Source organism: Bufo gargarizans, chromosome 2, assembly GCF_014858855.1.
Source record: "Bufo gargarizans isolate SCDJY-AF-19 chromosome 2, ASM1485885v1, whole genome shotgun sequence".
In the NCBI taxonomy this organism is placed as follows: domain Eukaryota; kingdom Metazoa; phylum Chordata; class Amphibia; order Anura; family Bufonidae; genus Bufo; species Bufo gargarizans.
This window is the reverse complement of record NC_058081.1, coordinates 17,999,586-18,018,977: the sequence shown is the minus strand read 5'-3', so window position 1 is coordinate 18,018,977 and position 19,392 is coordinate 17,999,586. Positions and strand designations below refer to the sequence as shown.

Below are 19,392 nucleotides of genomic sequence, written 5' to 3'. Positions count from 1 at the left end.
TTCCCTGAAGCTTAGACTGATTTTGGATTGCACAAACTCTGCCTGCCTTCACCTCTGCTTGTCCCTGACTGCAGTTTCCTGAGCTTGTGAGGATGGAGATGGGATGTAGGACAACTTCTCATATCACTGATTATAGGGGTCAAAGAGCTTGACTACTTTATAAATACTTGGGAAGCCATTGAAACCAATAGACATTCATAGGTGCACCGTACTCTTCCAGCAGAGACACAGCGTTTCACTTAAGCTATAAGTGGAAGGTCCACTGCAGCCTCCACTGTCTCCATTCGGTCTAATACAAGGGACTGAATTAGCTTCTTTAATACTGCAATGTATACAGTGGGAGGTTTACCAGAGCAAAAGGTTCTAGATGTTAGTTCTCTGTGAAGATGCGCCATTGTTCTGTTTGATCTCCCATCTACTAGCTTTTATCTGTTTTCTGGATTTGAACCTTTGCCGCGTGAATTGAACTCTTCTCGCCTCTTGTATTGACCCTGTGCTGACCGCTCATACCTTTAGAGTTTATTCCATTGCATGTACAATGCCTGACCTTGGCTTGTTTACTACGGATTGCTTGATCCCTCATGGCCCCACACTGGTGTCACTTGACCTCTGTGGGTCAGCAGTCACTGAACAGAGGTTACTCCAGAAGGCGGCAGTCTGGTGGTTTTCCACCAATGGAGTTCATATCATTGTGTAGACCACAAGGATAAAGCCCTCAGGAGTAGCACAAGTCATATCTATTCAGGGACACAGTGGATCCATGTCCACTTCCGTAACAAGATGTAAGGAATTATTAAACAATGTGCCCTGCAGATTCATCATATACAGCAGGAATTATTGTTTTTCACTCAACCTGATTGATGTCTATGTGATATAGCTCTGCGTTACTATTGGTGCATAGTAGTGTTCTCAGTATTCTGAGATTACATCATTAACGTTGAGTTCCTTGCTATTTTTCACACGATAGTCATATATAAAGGACATTTCTAATTGATGGAGACTGGGATTTTATTTTTTACTTCACAGACAGTGATACAATAACATTTTATGTAGACTCACTCAGTGGGTGGTTGGCTTCTTGGAGCTATGGGTGACATCAAGCACCCATCCACCAAGGGTCCAGCAGGTAGTGCAACTACTGAGGGCAAGCAGCTAAAATGACGTACCCAAACTTTTAAAGGGGCTTTAGAGGTGAGCATTAGTGATAACAGTGGATGATGGAGGGGTAAGAAAGGTGGGGAGGCAGTGGTTAATGGATTGCACAAGGAAGGAAAGGATATAAAGGCTCAGGGGACAGATTAGAGAGCCTAATAATCATGACATTTCCATTTCTTCTTATTCGTACCTTGCTTGTTATGTCCCTGGGTGACACTGGCTGAAAATATGTCAACATGATATCTTCCAAATAAGTGATTGTCTTGTTACATATCTATAGATAAGTCCCAGATCTAAAATTCTACCGAACATAACTGGTCTAGATAAAAGAATATCAAGTACAACCTAATGTAGAAAAAAGAGGCATAGTAAAGAAGAAGAAAGAGAGGAGGCAGGAGAAAGATGAATATACCTTCCATTGGGCTATTGGCATCCATACGATTCGCAAATACAATATCTACGTATTCCAGCTGCAGCCTTTCTAGAGACCCCCGGAGACCTGATGGACAGTGGATATCAATTAAATACGTTCAGAAGGACAATAAAAATAAATTTGAGAAATAGAAATGAGAGGCAGCATTCCTTTCCTTTTAATACATCATAATAGAAGGCTTGCTCTTTATTATAGATTCTTCTGTCGTCAAGATTACACCAATTAAAAAGAAATCCCAAAAGGACAAGCCTCTGCCTCCTGATTAAATGAGACATCGAGAGGAGGTCAAGATGGGAATCCCAGAGAGACCTAAGAAGGCAGTTACCTCCATCCCCCTCTAGCCTTCGTATTCTTCAGACTGTCATGTCCTATGGACAGCTTTGGTTTTAAGTTAAAAGGGAACAGTTCTCCGTAAAACAAAAGACTCAGATTTGTCTGATTCTCGATGAAGATGCAAATCAAAATGTGGAACTTTAGAAAGGAAGTAGACATGTGTATTTTCACTTTGAGATTGTCTTACAGATTGTAACTTAAGGACATAAACAAATTTGAAGGTTAAAAACTTTTAGAGCTGTTTTCCACTTTTAGATGTCTGATAATAGATGTCTTCGATGTCTAATAGATATATTAGATAACTACCCGTATCTAAAGTTGATGAAAACTGATGATTTCAACCAAAATGATTGTTCATCAGGTGAAACTCAAAGGGTTCTGGGGCATCACTGTGACCTTTTTGTACTGGCCCTACTAACATACAGTACAGACCAAAAGTTTGGACACACCTTCTCATTCAAAGAGGACTATCAGCTGTGTATACACCTGACTTCTCCACAACGCAACTGATGGTCCCAACCCCATTTATAAGGCAAGAAATCCCACTTATTAAACCTGACAGGGCACACCTGTGAAGTGAAAACCATTTTAGGTGACTACCTCTTGAAGCTCATCAAGAGAATGCCAAGAGTGTGCAAATCAGTAATCAAAGCAAAAGGTGGCTACTTTGAAGAACCTAGAATATGACATATTTTCAGTTGTTTCACACTTTTTTGTTATGTATATAATTCCACATGTGTTAATTCATAGTTTTGATGCCTTCAGTGTGAATCTACAATTTTCATAGTCAAAAAATAAAGAAAACTCTTTGAATGAGAAGGTGTGTCCAAACTTTTGGTCTGTACTGTATATTTTCCTTAACTTGACCATCCAGGAAAGGTTTTTGGCTATGACGTTGAACCACTGTCTAGGGCAATGAAGACTATAATACTGTTTCCTATGTACAAGAACATAACTACTATCGCCCCATTTCTTTGTTAAATGTAGATGTCAAGTGGTCGGCGAAGATATTGGCCCAGCGCCTTCAGCAGATGCTCCCTGATATAATATATGGTGAGCAGGTTGGGTTTGTTCCTGGCAGAAGGGGCAATGAGAATACCATCCGTCTACTGCACTTGATGTCTTGGGCGTGAGCTAATGCAGTACCTGTGGCATTACTGAGTACCAACGCTGAAAAGGCTTTCGACAGGGTGAGTTGGTCCTTCATGTCCAAGACACTGTCAAAGTTTGGAATACCAGAGCAATTTATTTCAGCCATTTTCTCATTATATCTAGCCCCTTCTGCCAGGGTCAAAGTAAATGGGACCTTATCCCCAGCATTTGACATTACTAATGGTACGCGCCAGGGTTGTCCACTCTCCCCGACTTTTTTTATCTTGGTGATGGAGACCCTGATAAGCAAAATCCGCCAATCACCTGAGATTGAGGGTGTCACTATAGGTTCTCAAAGACATCTAACAGCAGCCTTTGCAGATGATCTCCTGGTGATAACCTCAAACCCCAAAGCTTCTTTCCCCAAACTGCTAAATATTTTTGAAGATTTTGGCTTTGTTTCCAATTTTAGGATAAACTATTCCAAATCCATGGCTCTTAATGTCTCTTGCCCTGGAAACATAGTACAACACTTAAAAGATTCCACTCCTTTTAAATGGGCCCCAAAAGAGATACCATTCCTTGGTATCAACGTAACTGCAGACCCTAAGGAGTTATTCTCCTCCAATTATCTTCCTTTGCTACAATCTGTTAAAACGCAGCTCCAATCACTAAAAATGCCATTCATCTCCTGGATAGGGAGGAAGAACTACTTGAAAACCTATATACTCCCTAGGTTCTTGTACCTTATACAGACATTACCAATTTGGGTCCCACAGTCCTATTTTACGGAAGTCCGCCGGATGGTGTCCCTCTTTCTTTGGAGAGGCCGGTCCCCGAGGGTGGCCTACCCCATTCTAACTAGGGAAAATAGGTTCGGGGGATTTGGGCTGCCTGATGTCCACTTGTACTATAAAGCTAATCTTATGTGCAGAGGCATGAGCCTTCTCTCAGAACATCCTGGGAACATTTGCTCACATTTTGAACAAACGTTACTCACTAATAATGAGAAATTGATTTTGTGGGGTGTCCGGTCGTGTTCTCCCACAGCTTCTAAACTACCTTTACTGTGGAGTGGGATACTATTCACCTGGTCTATGCTGTATAGCTCCAATATACTTAATTTCCCGAGCCCTGAGCTTCCATTACATCTACTACAATGCTATATTCACCCCAAAATGCCTAATGTCTCAGGAGTTTGGGCCCTGCTCAAGAACCACACCCTGCGGGACGTGATATCGTTAGAGGGGGAACTAGATTGGAAAGGGATCCTCGAATTACCTAGAGTTAAGTCTGTAGCATTTCTACATCTACATAGCTTTAAAAGAGACACAAAACTCCTGCAAATACAAACATCCCATCTAGCCTCCCCCACTTGGTTGGAGCAGAGACTGAGGTCGGCTCGGCCCTCCAGCAGACCCTTCTCCACGATGTATAAGGAGCTACTGTCCTTTACCTGCTCTGAGCCACATTTCCTGAGCTCTTGGGAAAAAGAACTATCCCTTAAATTGTCAGAACCAGAAAAAGCTTTTATCCTGACTCAATCACATGGCTTCAGCATTAAAATTCAGGAGAATTCTTACAAGTTGTTGACTCGATGGTACAAGACACCTGAGTTCCTACATAGACTCAACCCGGAAATCCCTGAGGTCTGCTGGAGGTGCGGAGCGGGCATCGGTTCTCTCTCACATATTTGGTGGGATTGCCTAAGTATACGCCCCTTCTGGAGCCAAGTGGAGAATTTAATTAACAAAATTTGCTCCACATCCGTAGTCCTGGATCAAAAACTGATCTTACTCTGGTGTCCTAACACATCATACACTCCAGCCAAATCAGATTTACCTACTATACTAATTACAGCCGCCAAACTTCTAATTCCCCTATTGTGGAGACAAACTCTACCTCCTACCATTTCAGGTTGGATGGAAAAAATGGACCAACTATATAGGTTTGAGGAACTGGCCCACTGGGAGTCACATACTCGCACAAAGTTCCTCAAGACATGGCTTCCTTGGAAGAACTTCAGGTATCCTGACAACTAGAGCAGAATTCCCCCTCCCCCCCCCCCCTCTTTCCTTTGTCTCACTGTCCTTCCTTACATTATTGGTTATACTGGGTCTCTATTGTATTTACTATGATAATGTTCATATGCCTGGATAGGGATGACATTTTTGCTTGTCAATTAATAATACAGATTGTTTTATATGATCAACATAATGTGCTCTACGGTTGCTTATCATAATGCACTTTTTGTGTTGAACACTGTAAAATGTGTTATGTCTATGTCTTAATCTGCCTATGTCTTGTTTATGACATGACTAATAAAAAGAGATTTGGTTAAGAACATAACTACTATAATACTGCTCCTATGTACAAGAATATAACTCCTATAATACTGCTCCTATGTACAAGAATATAACTACTATAATACTGCTCCTATGTACAAGAATATAACTACTATAATACTGCTCCTATGTACAAGAATATAACTACTATAATACTGCTCCTATGTACAAGAATATAACTACTATAATACTGCCTCCTATGTACAAGAATATAACTACTATAATACTGCTCCTATGTACAGGAATATAACTACTATAATACTGCTCCTATGTACAAGAATATAACTACTATAATACTGCCTCCTATGTACAAGAATATAACTACTATAATACTGCTCCTTTGTACAGGAATATAACTACTATAATACTGCTCCTATGTATAAGAATATAACTACTATAATACTGCTCCTATGTACAAGAATATAACTACTATAATACTGCCTCCTATGTACAAGAATATAACTGCTATAATACTGCCTCCTATGTACAAGAATATAACTACTATAATACTGCCTCCTATGTACAAGAATATAACTACTATAATACTGCTCCTATGTACAAGAATATAACTACTATAATACTGCTCCTATGTACAAGAATATAACTACTATAATACTGCCTCCTATGTACAGGAATATAACTACTATAATACTGCTCCTATGTACAAGAATATAACTACTATAATACTGCTCCTATGTACAAGTATATAACTACTATAATACTGCTTCCTATGTACAAGAATATAACTACTATAATACTGCCTCCTATGTACAAGAATATAACTACTATAATACTGCTCCTATGTACAAGAATATAACTACTATAATACTGCTCCTATGTACAAGAATATAACTACTATAATACTGCTCCTATGTACATAAATGTAACTACTATAATACTGCTCATATGTACAAGAATATAACTACTATAATACTGCTCCTATGTACAAGAATATAACTACCATAATACTGCCTCCTGTGTACAAGAATATAACTACTATAATACTGCTCCTATGTACAAGAATATAACTACTATAATACTGCTCCTATGTACAGGAATATAACTACTATAATACTGCCTCCTATGTACAAGAATATAACTACTATAATACTGCCTCCTATATACAAGAATATAACTACTATAATACTGCCTCCTATGTACAAGAATATAACTACTATAATACTGTCTCCTATGTACAAGAATATAACTACTATAATACTGTCTCCTATGTACAAGAATATAACTACTATAATACTGCTCCTATGTACAAGAATATAACTACTATAATACTGCCTCCTATGTACAAGAATATAACTACTATAATACTACTCCTATGTACAAGAATATAACTACTATAATACTGCCTCCTATGTACAAGAATATAACTACTATAATACTGCTCCTATGTACAAGAATATAACTACTATAATACTGCTCCTATGTACAAGAATATAACTACTATAATACTACTCCTACGTACAATATAACTTGATGACTGGTAGAGTTGAATGACTTTTAAATGCCAGATACTCACCTTCAATAATATGCTTTCGTGACAAGCCCCTCTCGGTTTCTGCACTGTATAGAAGGGTTGAGAAGAGAATTATAGAAAACTGAATTATTCTCATAAAATAACACCTATATATTGAAGGGGTTGTCCCACTTCAGCAAATGACATTTATCATGTAGAGAACGTTAATACAAGCACCTCCTAATGTATTGTGATTGTCAATATTGCTTCCTTTGGTGTCTGGACTCATTTTTTCCATCACATTATACACAGTTTGTTTCCATGGTTACGACCACCCTGCAATCCATAAGTGGTGGCCGTGCTTGCAGACTATAGGAAATAGCTTCAGCCTCTCTGGTGGCCGGGACCATGGGAGCACACATAGGCTAGTGTTTTTTCCTATAGTGTGCAAGCATGACCACCACTGATGGATTGCAGGGTGGTCTGTAACCATGGAAACGAGCAGTGCATAATGTGGTGGAAAAATGAATCCAGCCAGCAAAGGAAGCAATATGGACACTCACAATACATTAGTAATTGCCTTGTATTAACTTTCTCTACATAATAAATGCCACTTACTGAAGTGAGACGACCCCTTTAAGCATTAAGTATTTTATTTCCATGTATGTGACCGCTCAAATTTTTTTGCTAACAGCTATGGGACTTCCTTGACTGGGTTCTTAACCAATCTCTATTGGTTGGATGTCACTGCTTCTGAATCTCTCATGCAGCCCATATTGACCTTGCTTGATTCCACTAAAGTTGGATCCTTCCATGAGTTTCCCTTGACACAGTTAAAACAACCTACTGTAGTCATCGTCGTAAAAATAATGTGGCTCATGATTTATATTTTATGAGTCATAGAAGATTTTTGACAATTGAACGAAGCCCAGTTTTATCCGTGAGGCTTACGTAATCCCTGTGGAATGGACACTTGTGTTTTGTGGGCTGAAGGCTCAATACTCATCTGATCCTACAGATTAGTCAATTGAATTGGATGATTTTCTAAGATTGTAGAAACATTGGCCAAAGAAAGGAAACGGCATAAAATAAAAAAGAACTAATACTTCTTTGACACCATCATGGTGGTCCTGTCAATGTGCCCATCTACCTATGTGACTGCTCCAATCAAGCATCATGCCGGTAGACTAGCATGTCATCAAAGAGCAATGGAGACCACTAAAGTGGTGGCACTGGAGCTGTAGGTATTGTGTCTTTTTGTTATTTTATGCCACTCCCTCCTCATAACAATTTTTTTTTATCACTTTATTATTAAATAATTTTGTAGACAAAAAACTCTAAGCCCTACAGTCAAAACATAGTTCACTAATCAGTATTGTCCATTACGACATCTGTGACACTTACTGGCCTCCCCAGTAGATTTTGGTTGTAACCACATAACTGGAACGTCTAAAAATATATATAAAAATATATTAAAACAGCATAGATTAGATAGATAGCTAGATAGTCTGTCTAATATATGAATACTTACCTCCATTCTTTCTTCTTAAGAATGTTACCCAAAGTCTTCTCTGCTCTGTTTGGATATGAGAAAATATGTTTTAGTTTTTGCACAAAAAATTATTTCCATCATGACAAAGAATAGCAAAACAGTACATGTGGGCTCTTGTCTACCACCTACATGTGGGCTCTTGTCTACCACCTACATGTGGGCTCTTGTCTACCACCTACAGGTGGCCTCTTTTCTACCACCTACAGGTGGCCTCTTTTCTACCACCTACATGTGGGCTCTTCTCTACCACCTACAGGTGGGCTCTTGTCTACCACCTATATGTGGGCTCTTGTCTACCACCTACATGTGGGCTCTTGTCTACCACCTACATGTGTTCTCTTGTCTACCACCTACATGTGGGCTCTTGTCTACCACCTAAATGTGGGCTCTTGTCTACCACCTAAATGTGGGCTCTTGTCTACCACCTACATGTGGGCTCTTGTCTACCACCTACATGTGGGCTCTTGTCTACCACCTACATGTGGGCTCTTGTCTACCACCTACATGTGGCCTCTTTTCTACCACCTACATGTGGGCTCTTCTCTACCACCTACATGTGGCCTCTTCTCTACCACCTACATGTGGCCTCTTCTCTACCACCTACATGTGCCCTCTTCTCTACCACCTACAGGTGGGCTCTTGTCTACCACTTCAATTTTGCGTAAAGCAGACTAATGCCATCTACGTTCCATAGAAACGTTCTAAAAAATATTTTTAGTACTGATTCTTTAGACATAAAAACAGGGCTGCTCTGTATTAAAATTGCGCATTTTTAGCATGTAGTTTTTTCCTAGGCAGTTCTGGTGGAGCCTCCCTTACATTAAAAGCTTTCTCTTCTGTTCCTTCACCCAGATCTACAAGTAATACCGAGAGTCAGCCAAGCAGCATTAAGCAATTTTTACGGTTAACTGACAATTCAGTAGCAATGAGCTGATTAAACACAAATCGGCAGAACCCCGGTCATCATTTAATATAAAGCTGCGTGCATAGACATGGAAATTCAATTTAGGAGCTTGAAATGTTCTTGGCTTCCAAACAACTTGGCAAGAGAGTTATAGCCATTCTACGTAGATCTTAGTGATGAGCGAACCAAATTTTCTTCAGATTGACAACGTTCCACCTCATAAGATAACATGGGAGAAGTCTTTGTGTTGCAGATTTTCTAGCAGAATTTTCCACCAATTTTAAAGACACCTTTGGCTTTCTTTTCCTTTTGGAAGTAAAGCAATTTGCATATCTTTTCACCAGAAACTCAGAGGAACATTGTCTGGCCTTTAACCACTTCAGCCCCGCTAGCTGAAACCCCCTTCATGACCAGAGCACTTTTTACACTTCGGCACTACACTACTTTCACCGTTTATCGCTCGGTCATGCAACTTACCACCCAAATGAATTTTACCTCCTTTTCTTCTCACTAATAGAGCTTTCATTTGGTGGTATTTCATTGCTGCTGACATTTTTACTTTTTTTTTTATTAATCGAAATGTAACGACATCCATATATAAATTTTTCACTAAATTTATAGTTCTACATGTCTTTGATAAAAAAAAATGTTTGGGCAGAAAAAAAATGGTTTGGGTAAAAGTTATAGCGTTTACAAACTATGGTACAAAAATGTGAATTTCCGCTTTTTGAAGCAGCTCTGACTTTCTGAGCACCTGTCATGTTTCCTGAGGTTCTACAATGCCCAAACAGTAGAAAAACCCCACAAATGACCCCATTTCGGAAAGTAGACACCCTAAGGTATTCGCTGATGGGCATAGTGAGTTCATAGAACTTTTTATTTTTTGTCACAAGTTAGCGAAAAATTATGATGATTTTTTATTTTTATTTTTTTCTTACAAAGTCTCATATTCCACTAACTTGCGACAAAAAATAAAAAATTCTAGGAACTCGCCATGCCCCTCACGGAATACCTTAGGGTGTCTTCTTTCCAAAATGGGGTCACTTGTGGCGTAGTTATACTGCCCTGGAAATTTAGGGGCCCAAATGTGTGAGAAGAACTTTGCAATCAAAATGTGTAAAAAATGGCCTGCGAAATCCGAAAGGTGCACTTTGGAATATGTGCCCCTTTGCCCACCTAGGCTGCAAAAAAGTGTGACACATCTGGTATCGCCGTACTCAGGAGAAGTTGGGGAATGTGTTTTGGGGTGTCATTTTACATATACCCATGCTGGGTGAGAGAAATATCTTGGCAAAATACAACTTTTCCCATTTTTTTATACAAAGTTGGCATTTGCCAAGATATTTCTCTCACATCTGGAACCCTAGAATGCCAGGGCACTATAACTATGCCACAAGTGACCCCATTTTGGAAAGAAGACACCCCAAGGTATTCCGTGAGGGGCCTGGCGAGTTCATAGAATTATTTTTTTTTTTGCATAAGTTAGCGGAAATTGATTTTTTTTTGTTTTTTTCTCACAAAGTCTCACTTTCCGCTAACTTAGGACAAAAATTTCAATCTTTCATGGACTCAATATGCCCCTCACGGAATACCTTGGGGTGTCTTCTTTCCGAAATGGGGTCACATGTGGGGTATTTATACTGCCCTGGCTTTTTAGGGGCCCTAAAGCGTGAGAAGAAGTCTGGAATATAAATGTCTAAAAATGTTTACGCATTTGGATTCCGTGAGGGGTATGGTGCGTCCATGTGAGATTTTATTTTTTGACACAAGTTAGTGGAATATGAGACTTTGTAAGAAAAAACAAAAACAAACAAAAAATTTCCGCTAACTTGGGCCAAAAAAATGTCTGAATGGAGCCTTACAGGGGAGGGTGATCAGTGACAGGGGGGTGATCACCCATATAGACTCCCGGATCACCCCCCTGTCATTGATCACCCCCCTGTCACTGATCACCCCCCTGTCACTGATCACCCCCCCTGTAAGGCTCCATTTAGACGTCCGTATGATTTTTACGGATCCATGGATACATGGATCTGATCTGCAAAACACATGCGGACGTCTGAATGGAGCCTTACATGAGGGTGATCAATGACAGGGGGTTATCAGGATGATCACCCCCCTGTCACTGATCATCCCCCCTGTAAGGCTCCAGTCAGACGTCCGTATGATTTTTACGGATCCATGGATACATGGATCGGATCCGCAAAACACATGCGGACGTCTGAATGGAGCCTTACAGGGGGGTGATCAATGACAGGGGGTGATCAGGGAGTGTATATGGGTGATCACCCCTCTGTCATTGATCACCCCCTGTAAGGCTCCATTCAGACGTCCGCATGATTTTTACGGATCCATGGATACATGGATCGGATCCGCAAAACACATGCGGATGTCTGAATGGAGCCTTACAGGGGGTGATCAATGACAGGGGGGTGATCAATGACAGGGGGTGATCAGGGAGTGTATATGGGTGATCACCCCCTGTCATTGATCACCCCCCTGTAAGGCTCCATTCAGACGTCCGCATGATTTTTACGGATCCATGGATACCAAAACACATGCGGACGTCTGAATGGAGCCCTACAGGGGGGTGATCAATGACAGGGGGGTGATTAATGACAGGGGGTGATCAGGGAGTGTATATGGGTGATCACCCGCCTGTCATTGATCACCCCCCTGTAAGGCTCCATTCAGACGTCTGCATGTGTTTTGCGGATCCGATCCATGTATCCGTGGATCCGTAAAAATCATGCGGACGTCTGAATGGAGCCTTACAGGGGGGTGATCAATGACAGGGGGGTGATCAATGACAGGGGGGTGATCAGGGAGTTTATATGGGGTGATCATGGGTGATCAGGGGTTCATAAGGGGTTAATAAGTGACAGGGGGGGGTGTAGTGTAGTGTGGTGTTTGGTGCTACTTTACACAGCTACCTGTGTCCTCTGGTGGTCGATCCAAACAAAAGGGACCACCAGAGGACCAGGTAGGAGGTATATTAGACGCTGTTATCAAAACAGCGTCTAATATACCTGTTAGGGGTTAAAAAAATCACATCTCCAGCCTGCCAGCGAACGATCGCCGCTGGCAGGCTGGAGATCCACTCGCTTACCTTCCGTTCCTGTGAGCGCGCGCGTCTGTGTGCGCGCGTTCACAGGAAATCTCGCGTCTCTCGAGATGACGTGCCGATGCGTCCAGGAGGAATAAATCATCCACCTCCCGGACGCATCGGTGCGTTAGGCGGTCGGGAGGTGGTTAAGACTCCTCACGCCTATTTGGCGTTCTCCATAAAGAGAAATAGTACTTCCCTTGATCCTGACCAAGGCCTCTAAGCCATTTTTTCTGATCTGCACTGATGATGAGCAATTTCCACAAAACAGCTGTCTGCAGATGAGATCCAAGTTATGCTTCAAAGCCTGTTTAAAATGTTGACCATTATCTTTTCCCTTTGGAAGGGAAGCTAATTTGTATATCTTTTTCACAGAGGAACATTGTCTCGCCTATAAGACTCTTCACACCTACTAAGTGCTCTCCATAAGGAGAAATAGTACCCCCTCCGGATCCTGACAGAGGCCTATCATCTAGCTAAGCCAATTTTCTGCATTGATGAGAAGCAATAACGCCAAAACAGCTGTCTTCAGATGAGATTAAAGTTATGCTTCAAGACCTGTTTAATCGGTTAAAGCTAATTTGCATATCTCTATCCCAGAGGAGCATTGTCTCGTCTATAATACTCTTCACACCTACTGGACTCTCTCCTTAAGAGCATCTCCCTCTCTCTCATTTAAAGGACTTTTGATATGGATAGGATTGATTCCTATCCAAATCAAATTGCTTTGCAGATTCGGATGAAACAGAATTAAACAAGTTTTAAGAAATTTGCTCATTCTAGTAGATCTATATCATCACAGTCCTTGATTAGCCTGGCTCGGATCCTAGGCAAGGTGAGGACTAGTAGTATGTTATTTACTTTGAATGCAAAAGTGGGATGGGAATGGACACCCTAAATGCTACAGTAGTAGTCCTCAGCAGTCAGTTTTTAAGCCAAGGAGTCCAGGGTCCTTCATGGTTCAGAACATTTGTTTTCAAGATCTTTCTTTCATAAGGAGAGCTTCTCCTTCAGTTAGGCTTTACCTTACATATACTGTACTTCAAAGGGTTTTCCACGATTTTTTTTTTAAAGATGACCTATCCTCTAGATAGATCATCAGTATCTGATTGGTGGGGATCAGACACCTGGGACCCCTGCTGATCAGCTGTTTACACGGCATTTGCGCTCCTGTGAGTGCCGCTGCCTTCTTGCAGCTCACCAAGCACAGTGCAGTACATTGTATGTTGGCTGTGCTTGGTCTCACGCTCAGCCTCATTCACTTAATCTGGGGCTGAGCTGCTCCTAGGCCACATGAACGTTGAACTGGCCTAGGAAAAGCAGAGAGAAGGCCGCGGCGCTCACAGGAACGCCACTGCCTTCTCAAACATTCACATACCGATAACCTATCCAGAGGATAGGCCATCAGTATTAAAGTCTCAGAAAACCTCTTTAAACAACTGAGGTTACAATTTCATTGCAGTATCTTTTAAACACCAGAATTTTTGGCAGTTTTTTATTTCATTTTGGCAGTAATGTTCCACTAAAAATAAAGTAGAAAATATTGTCCTTCTGAAGAAGTCATCGCAAATGATAGGACCTCCTATATAGATAAGTAATCCATTGTCAGTTTACTGCTGCTATAAGGGGAAGATGTCATCGGAAGGGTAATCCTCGTGATAATAGTAAGTGTAGACTTGGGATAACAGTATGAAAGCTCTATTGTTCTCTTTCTATAGATGCCACGGAAGAGCAATGCACAGATCAGTGTAATGTGTTATGCTCTATAGTCACTATAGAAGGTGCTCTCTATGGTCTAAGTGATGGCCTAACTTAGAGAGTTAAAAGAGACTGTTTGCCATGATAAAAATCCAAACAGCAAGTGAAGGAAGTAAAATCCATCCACCCGTTTTTTTTTTGTTTTTTTTAATACATAGAATATTCATATATAGGCTGTTGATATGTGATAAAAATGTTTTGATGGAAGCGTCCCTTTAAATCAAGGGTGGGGAACCTTTTTGCTGCCAAAAGCCATTTGGATATTTGTAACATTGTTTGGGGGCCATACAAAATTCTCAACTATATTTCCTCAAAAATATATTATGATTTTTTTAAATCCAGAGCGCTGTATTCTTGCAGCACACAATGGTGCCTGCACTATATATATTATATATAGTACAGGCGCCATTTTGACCAAATATAGAGAATGCCATATATTTAGTTCCTTATTTCCTTATTTGGAATTAATGTCAGCCAAGCTCATCCCAGAGGAGTTCAGAGAGGGGTTCAATCAGCTTTCACTATCCCTGCCTCTTTCCCTGCCTTTGTCCCTTTCTCAGCCTCAAATCAGCCCCCCACCTTCATTAGCCTCTTATCAGCCTCCCATCAGACTTCCCACCCTACATCAGCTTCAGATCACACCCCCATCAGACCCCCCAGCCTCAGATCACAACCCCATCAGATCCTTCCTAGCCTCCATTAGCCTCAGATCAGCCCCATCAAACCGACAAAGTCTTCATCAGCCTTAGATCAGACCCTGATCAGAACCTCCCCAGTCTCCATTAGCCTCAGATCAGTCTCCCATCAGACTCACCCGCCTACATGAGCCTCAGATCACACCCCCATCAGACCCTACCTAAAGTCTGATCAGCCCCATCAGACGCCCCAGCCTCAATCAGCCTCCGATCAGACCCACATAAGACCCTCCCCAGACTCAAATCAGCCTCCTATCAGACCCGCCCCAGCCTTCATAAGCCTCAAATCCGACACTCATCAGACCCCCCCAGCCTCAGATCAGACCCCAATCGGACCCCCCCCAGCCTCAGATCAGACCCACATCATACCCTCCCCAGCCTCAAATCAGCCTCCCATAAGACCCCCCCAGCCTCCATAATGGAAGCTGCCATTAGCATTTGCACTATACGCTCGGGCAGGGAGCCAGGGGCCACATGAAATGATCCAGCCGACCGTATGTGGCCCCCGGGCCGGAGGTTCCCCACCCCTGCTTTAAATTAATCAAATGACTTTTCCTTAGAAAGTGTCCAAGACAGAACCCTTTGGGATGTATCTTTATGACTTATTATGATGCAGGGCTGAAGACAACATGGAAGACAGCTCATGGAAGCTCTTATGGTTCCTCTGAATAGTTGTGCTCATAGAAAGAAGAGGAAAGCTGTTTCCGAGACCACTGGCTAACCCCTCTAAGCCTACTTTCACACTGGCGTTTTGGCTTTCTGTTTGTGAGATTTGTTCAGGGCTCTCACAAGCGGTCCAAAACGGATCAGTTTTGCCCTAATGCATTCTGAATGGAAAAGGATCCGCTCAGAACGCATCAGTTTGCCTCCGATCAGTCTCCATTCCGCTTTGGAGGTGGACACCAAAACGCTGCCTGCAGCCAAACGGATCCGTTCTGATACATAATGTAAGTCAATGGGGATGGATCCGTTTTCTCTGGCACAATCTGGCACAATAGAAAATGGATCCGTCCTCCGTTGACTTCATGACGGATGCATGCGGTTGTATTATTGTAACGGATCAGTTTTTGCAGATCCATGGCAGATCCGCCCAAAACACGAGTGTGAAAGTAGCCTAAGAGGCCAGTAGTGGACGGTATCACAGTGTAATCTATCCTAATGTAAATATGCCTATCATGGGGCCAGGCCATTTTCCCTTGAGAGGATATGCCTTAACTATCTAATTCATAGAAGTCTGAGAAACCAGTGCCAAGTCTAGAGATGCCCAGGTCCATATTCCTAGAGCAGAATTGGCAGCAGAAACGTAATCACTCATTATTGAAGCAGTCCTTAAAGGAAACCACAAGAGTCCTTTTACATGAGCCAAATTCAGTCCTGAGCACTGATCAACAATATAAATCGATTGGCGCTCACTTAAAGAGTCTCTTCCCTAACAAAGTGAAAGGTGGATGAAGGATCGCTAGTACATAGTAGATCGGTTTCCATATTGTTGGCATCACATCTCCTGTTTACGAGGGGAGATACGCTGCCAACCAGTGAGCATTTTTTCCATGCCTTAATAAAGGATCCGGTCATCTGACTAATGAGTGTTTGTTGGCTGATTACTGGCTTGTTTACACTGGGCTATGAAGAAGCCAACACTTCTTCAGCAGGTATCCACCCATGTGAAAGGGCCTCATCTTATTCTCACTTTCATGCAGATGAATACAACTATTCTTTGTTGTTATGAGATATATGATGCTCTCATAACCACTACGGGTGACAGATCTTCAGTACCAAGAACCTCCTGAAACATTTACATTCATATGTGGCTGCAGACTGTAGGGTTGGTGACCCTTCAAGCTTTCTATATTCACTTTCCTTCCAGCACCCTCTGCTCACCTGCCAGCCGCATACACCTCTGCAGTGTCAAACAGATTGACCCCATGTTCGTAGGCAATAGTCATGAGATTTTCTGCAACCTGGTGGAAAATAAAAGAGACGGGTGTCAGCAAACTCAGCCCTTGTTCTCCAGCCCCTTCCATATGTCTCACACCTGCCCCATCCCCCTGCTGACCTATCCATCTTTACCAGTCACCTCCCTCTCCATCTGCTTTCCTTACCTCCTCTGAAATCTGAGATCCAAACGTTACCCAGGTCCCTACAGACAGAAGGTGAGAGGGATGGTTAGTAAACATTCGGTGCTAGAAGTTTAGGAATATTATATACAGGAGAGCATGCATGACGTGACACTGCAGCTTACATTTCAATCTGTAGAGCACAGGTACCTCAGATCAGCTCCATATTTATCTGCGTGTTGGACCATTTCCCTCTCTCGTTTTCCCCCGGGCAACTCCTGTTTCAGGTTTTCTGTCAAATTGTGATAATCTTGAGACTTGTTTTGGTTAAAGGGCTGCAGAAGTTGCAGATGCACCCAGATACTGTTGCATCAGTGGACACAAAGGCCCCTCTGCCCCAAAAGGGGGCGCTAACGATATAAATGGCACATAATAGAGGACCCTCTTAAGGTGATCATACACCTTCCAAAGCTGTCGCCCGACATCTATACCTCCCGACTCAGCTAAGCATCTAGGTGTTTTCAGTCTGGTGCCTGATTCCTGTGTTCCAACAGTCCTCACCCTCCCGAACCACAGTCATTGCTTCTGAGATTTATACCCAAAACAGAGATGAGGCAAGTCCTGAAAATAAGCGTTTGTGCAGATTCTTACATCAAGATATTCCCTACTTCGAAGCTGTGTTTGCCCAAGACACATATGACTATAATTGGCCAAAAAATTACCAATCAATGGTCATAGTTTAATTCCTATAAACAATCTTACCATCGACATGGCAGAATAAAAAAAAGCAAAAAAATGATCATGCCATACACTTGTAGCTTCGGCCAACCATGTATATTTGCATATATTTTTTAAACTAGGGCCAGAATTGGGAAAATTGCACATGGGCAGCTTTAAACTATGAAAGGTTGTCTTATCTTAGACATTGATGGCATATAGCAAGGATATTTAATCAATTTCCCACTTCATTCTCCAAAGTGAAGCAGAGCCCACTGGACGTGCCTGGCATGCTCTCTGTTCACTGCTATTGGAGTTCTGAAAATAGCTGAGTGAGCGCATTCGACTATTTTCAGAAGCCTCAGAGCTATGAATGTAGAGAGGACAGCGCAAGCACGGCCACCTTTCCATTCACTGCTGTGGGACTGTCGTGCTCACTCGGCTATTTTCAGAACTCCCATAGCAGTGGAGAGCACGCCATGCATGTGCAGTGTGCTCTCCTTCACTTCGGTGGCCCTGTTCTGGAGAACGGAGGGGTTGTAAGAGGTGGCACCTGCATCTCTTTGATATTGAGGACATAAACTTGAACTATATCATCAATGTCTGAGAAATCCATTTTCTCATTTTGGCCTCCAATGTCTTTAAATCTAGGCATAACTATCCCACTTTATCTGACACCAGGCATGGATAGACAAAACTGCGCGCTGGGCAGTACAGTTCCCCAGACAACCGTATGATGCCCATCGTGCACGTGTCTTATTAATTATAATTCAACCCATACACGACACTGGCAGGATGCTGTACCTCTGCCTTGCAACTTGCACTGCCCAGCATATAGTTGTCTCTTCTCACCTGATGTCAGATGAAACGAGAGAGCATGTCTGGAGAGGTGCCAACCTGCAAACTACTCATCTCAAGCCCAGAGACTAAATTGGAGGCAGACCTATTACCAGTGTCACGGTGTGCTCTATAAAGACTACCTTGATTTTTCAGTACACTTTTCTTTCCACACAAATGGTGGATGTAGGACCTAACGAGGTTTGAAGAAATACTGTGCATCCTAGAGATTGAAATACTGGAGCAGCCAGAATGCGACTATGCCTGTAGTAGTAGTAGTAGTAGTAGTAATTATTATGGTCCGTCATGGAATGTTGTCTGTTCATATTAAATAAAACGTTCTCGGCTCATGGGGAGGGGGCTCCACCTGCCAAGAATACCATCATTCATACGTTGGGGCCTACTGAGCCACAACATTTATGTTCGACCATAAAACACATCATTCAGCAAAACAGAAATAATAAAGCTCGGTGGAGCAGGGTTATATAGTCCTCAGGGGTCAATATTTCCCCCCGGGTGTAGCATAACGTCGGTGAACATCATCTCGAAGAGTGCTTGGAGGAAAATGGATGCATTCTAGTCAGTACGAAGACCCTGATAATCAGTTATTATTATTATGAGATTCAGGAAGGATGCATGCATATAAACGTTACCTTTTTTTAACCATTTCCTAGGGGACTTTAACAGGCGATATTCTGATCACTTCTAAAATAGTGTATTACACTGTCAGTGCTACACTGACAGGCACCATCAGGCTGCTTCAGACAGGCGCAGCCTGATAGGGATACACTGCAAGGACATTGGCACCCCACAATGTCAGTCATGGGGTGCTTACGGGAGACAAAGGGAGTCCTATCCCTCTAAACTACGTAGGTGCAGTGGTCACTATTGACCATGGCATCCAATGATTAAATGGCCAGGATCAGCCCTTCTGTAG

The 19,392-nt window shown here is 42.1% G+C and overlaps 1 protein-coding gene across 1 annotated transcript in view; it reads right to left on the bottom strand.

The window, feature by feature from the left end:
* KCNAB3 (potassium voltage-gated channel subfamily A regulatory beta subunit 3) overlaps positions 1-19,392 on the bottom strand; it is a 68,663-nt gene that overhangs the window by 34,416 nt on the left and 14,855 nt on the right. Inside the window, exons 4-9 of the mRNA XM_044282733.1 lie at positions 16,947-16,984; positions 16,726-16,805; positions 8,361-8,405; positions 8,234-8,278; positions 6,893-6,936; positions 1,568-1,654 (exon numbers count right to left, since the gene is read on the bottom strand). Coding sequence (XP_044138668.1) covers positions 1,568-1,654; positions 6,893-6,936; positions 8,234-8,278; positions 8,361-8,405; positions 16,726-16,805; positions 16,947-16,984 — 339 coding nt within the window. The remainder of the gene's footprint in view (positions 1-1,567; positions 1,655-6,892; positions 6,937-8,233; positions 8,279-8,360; positions 8,406-16,725; positions 16,806-16,946; positions 16,985-19,392) is intronic.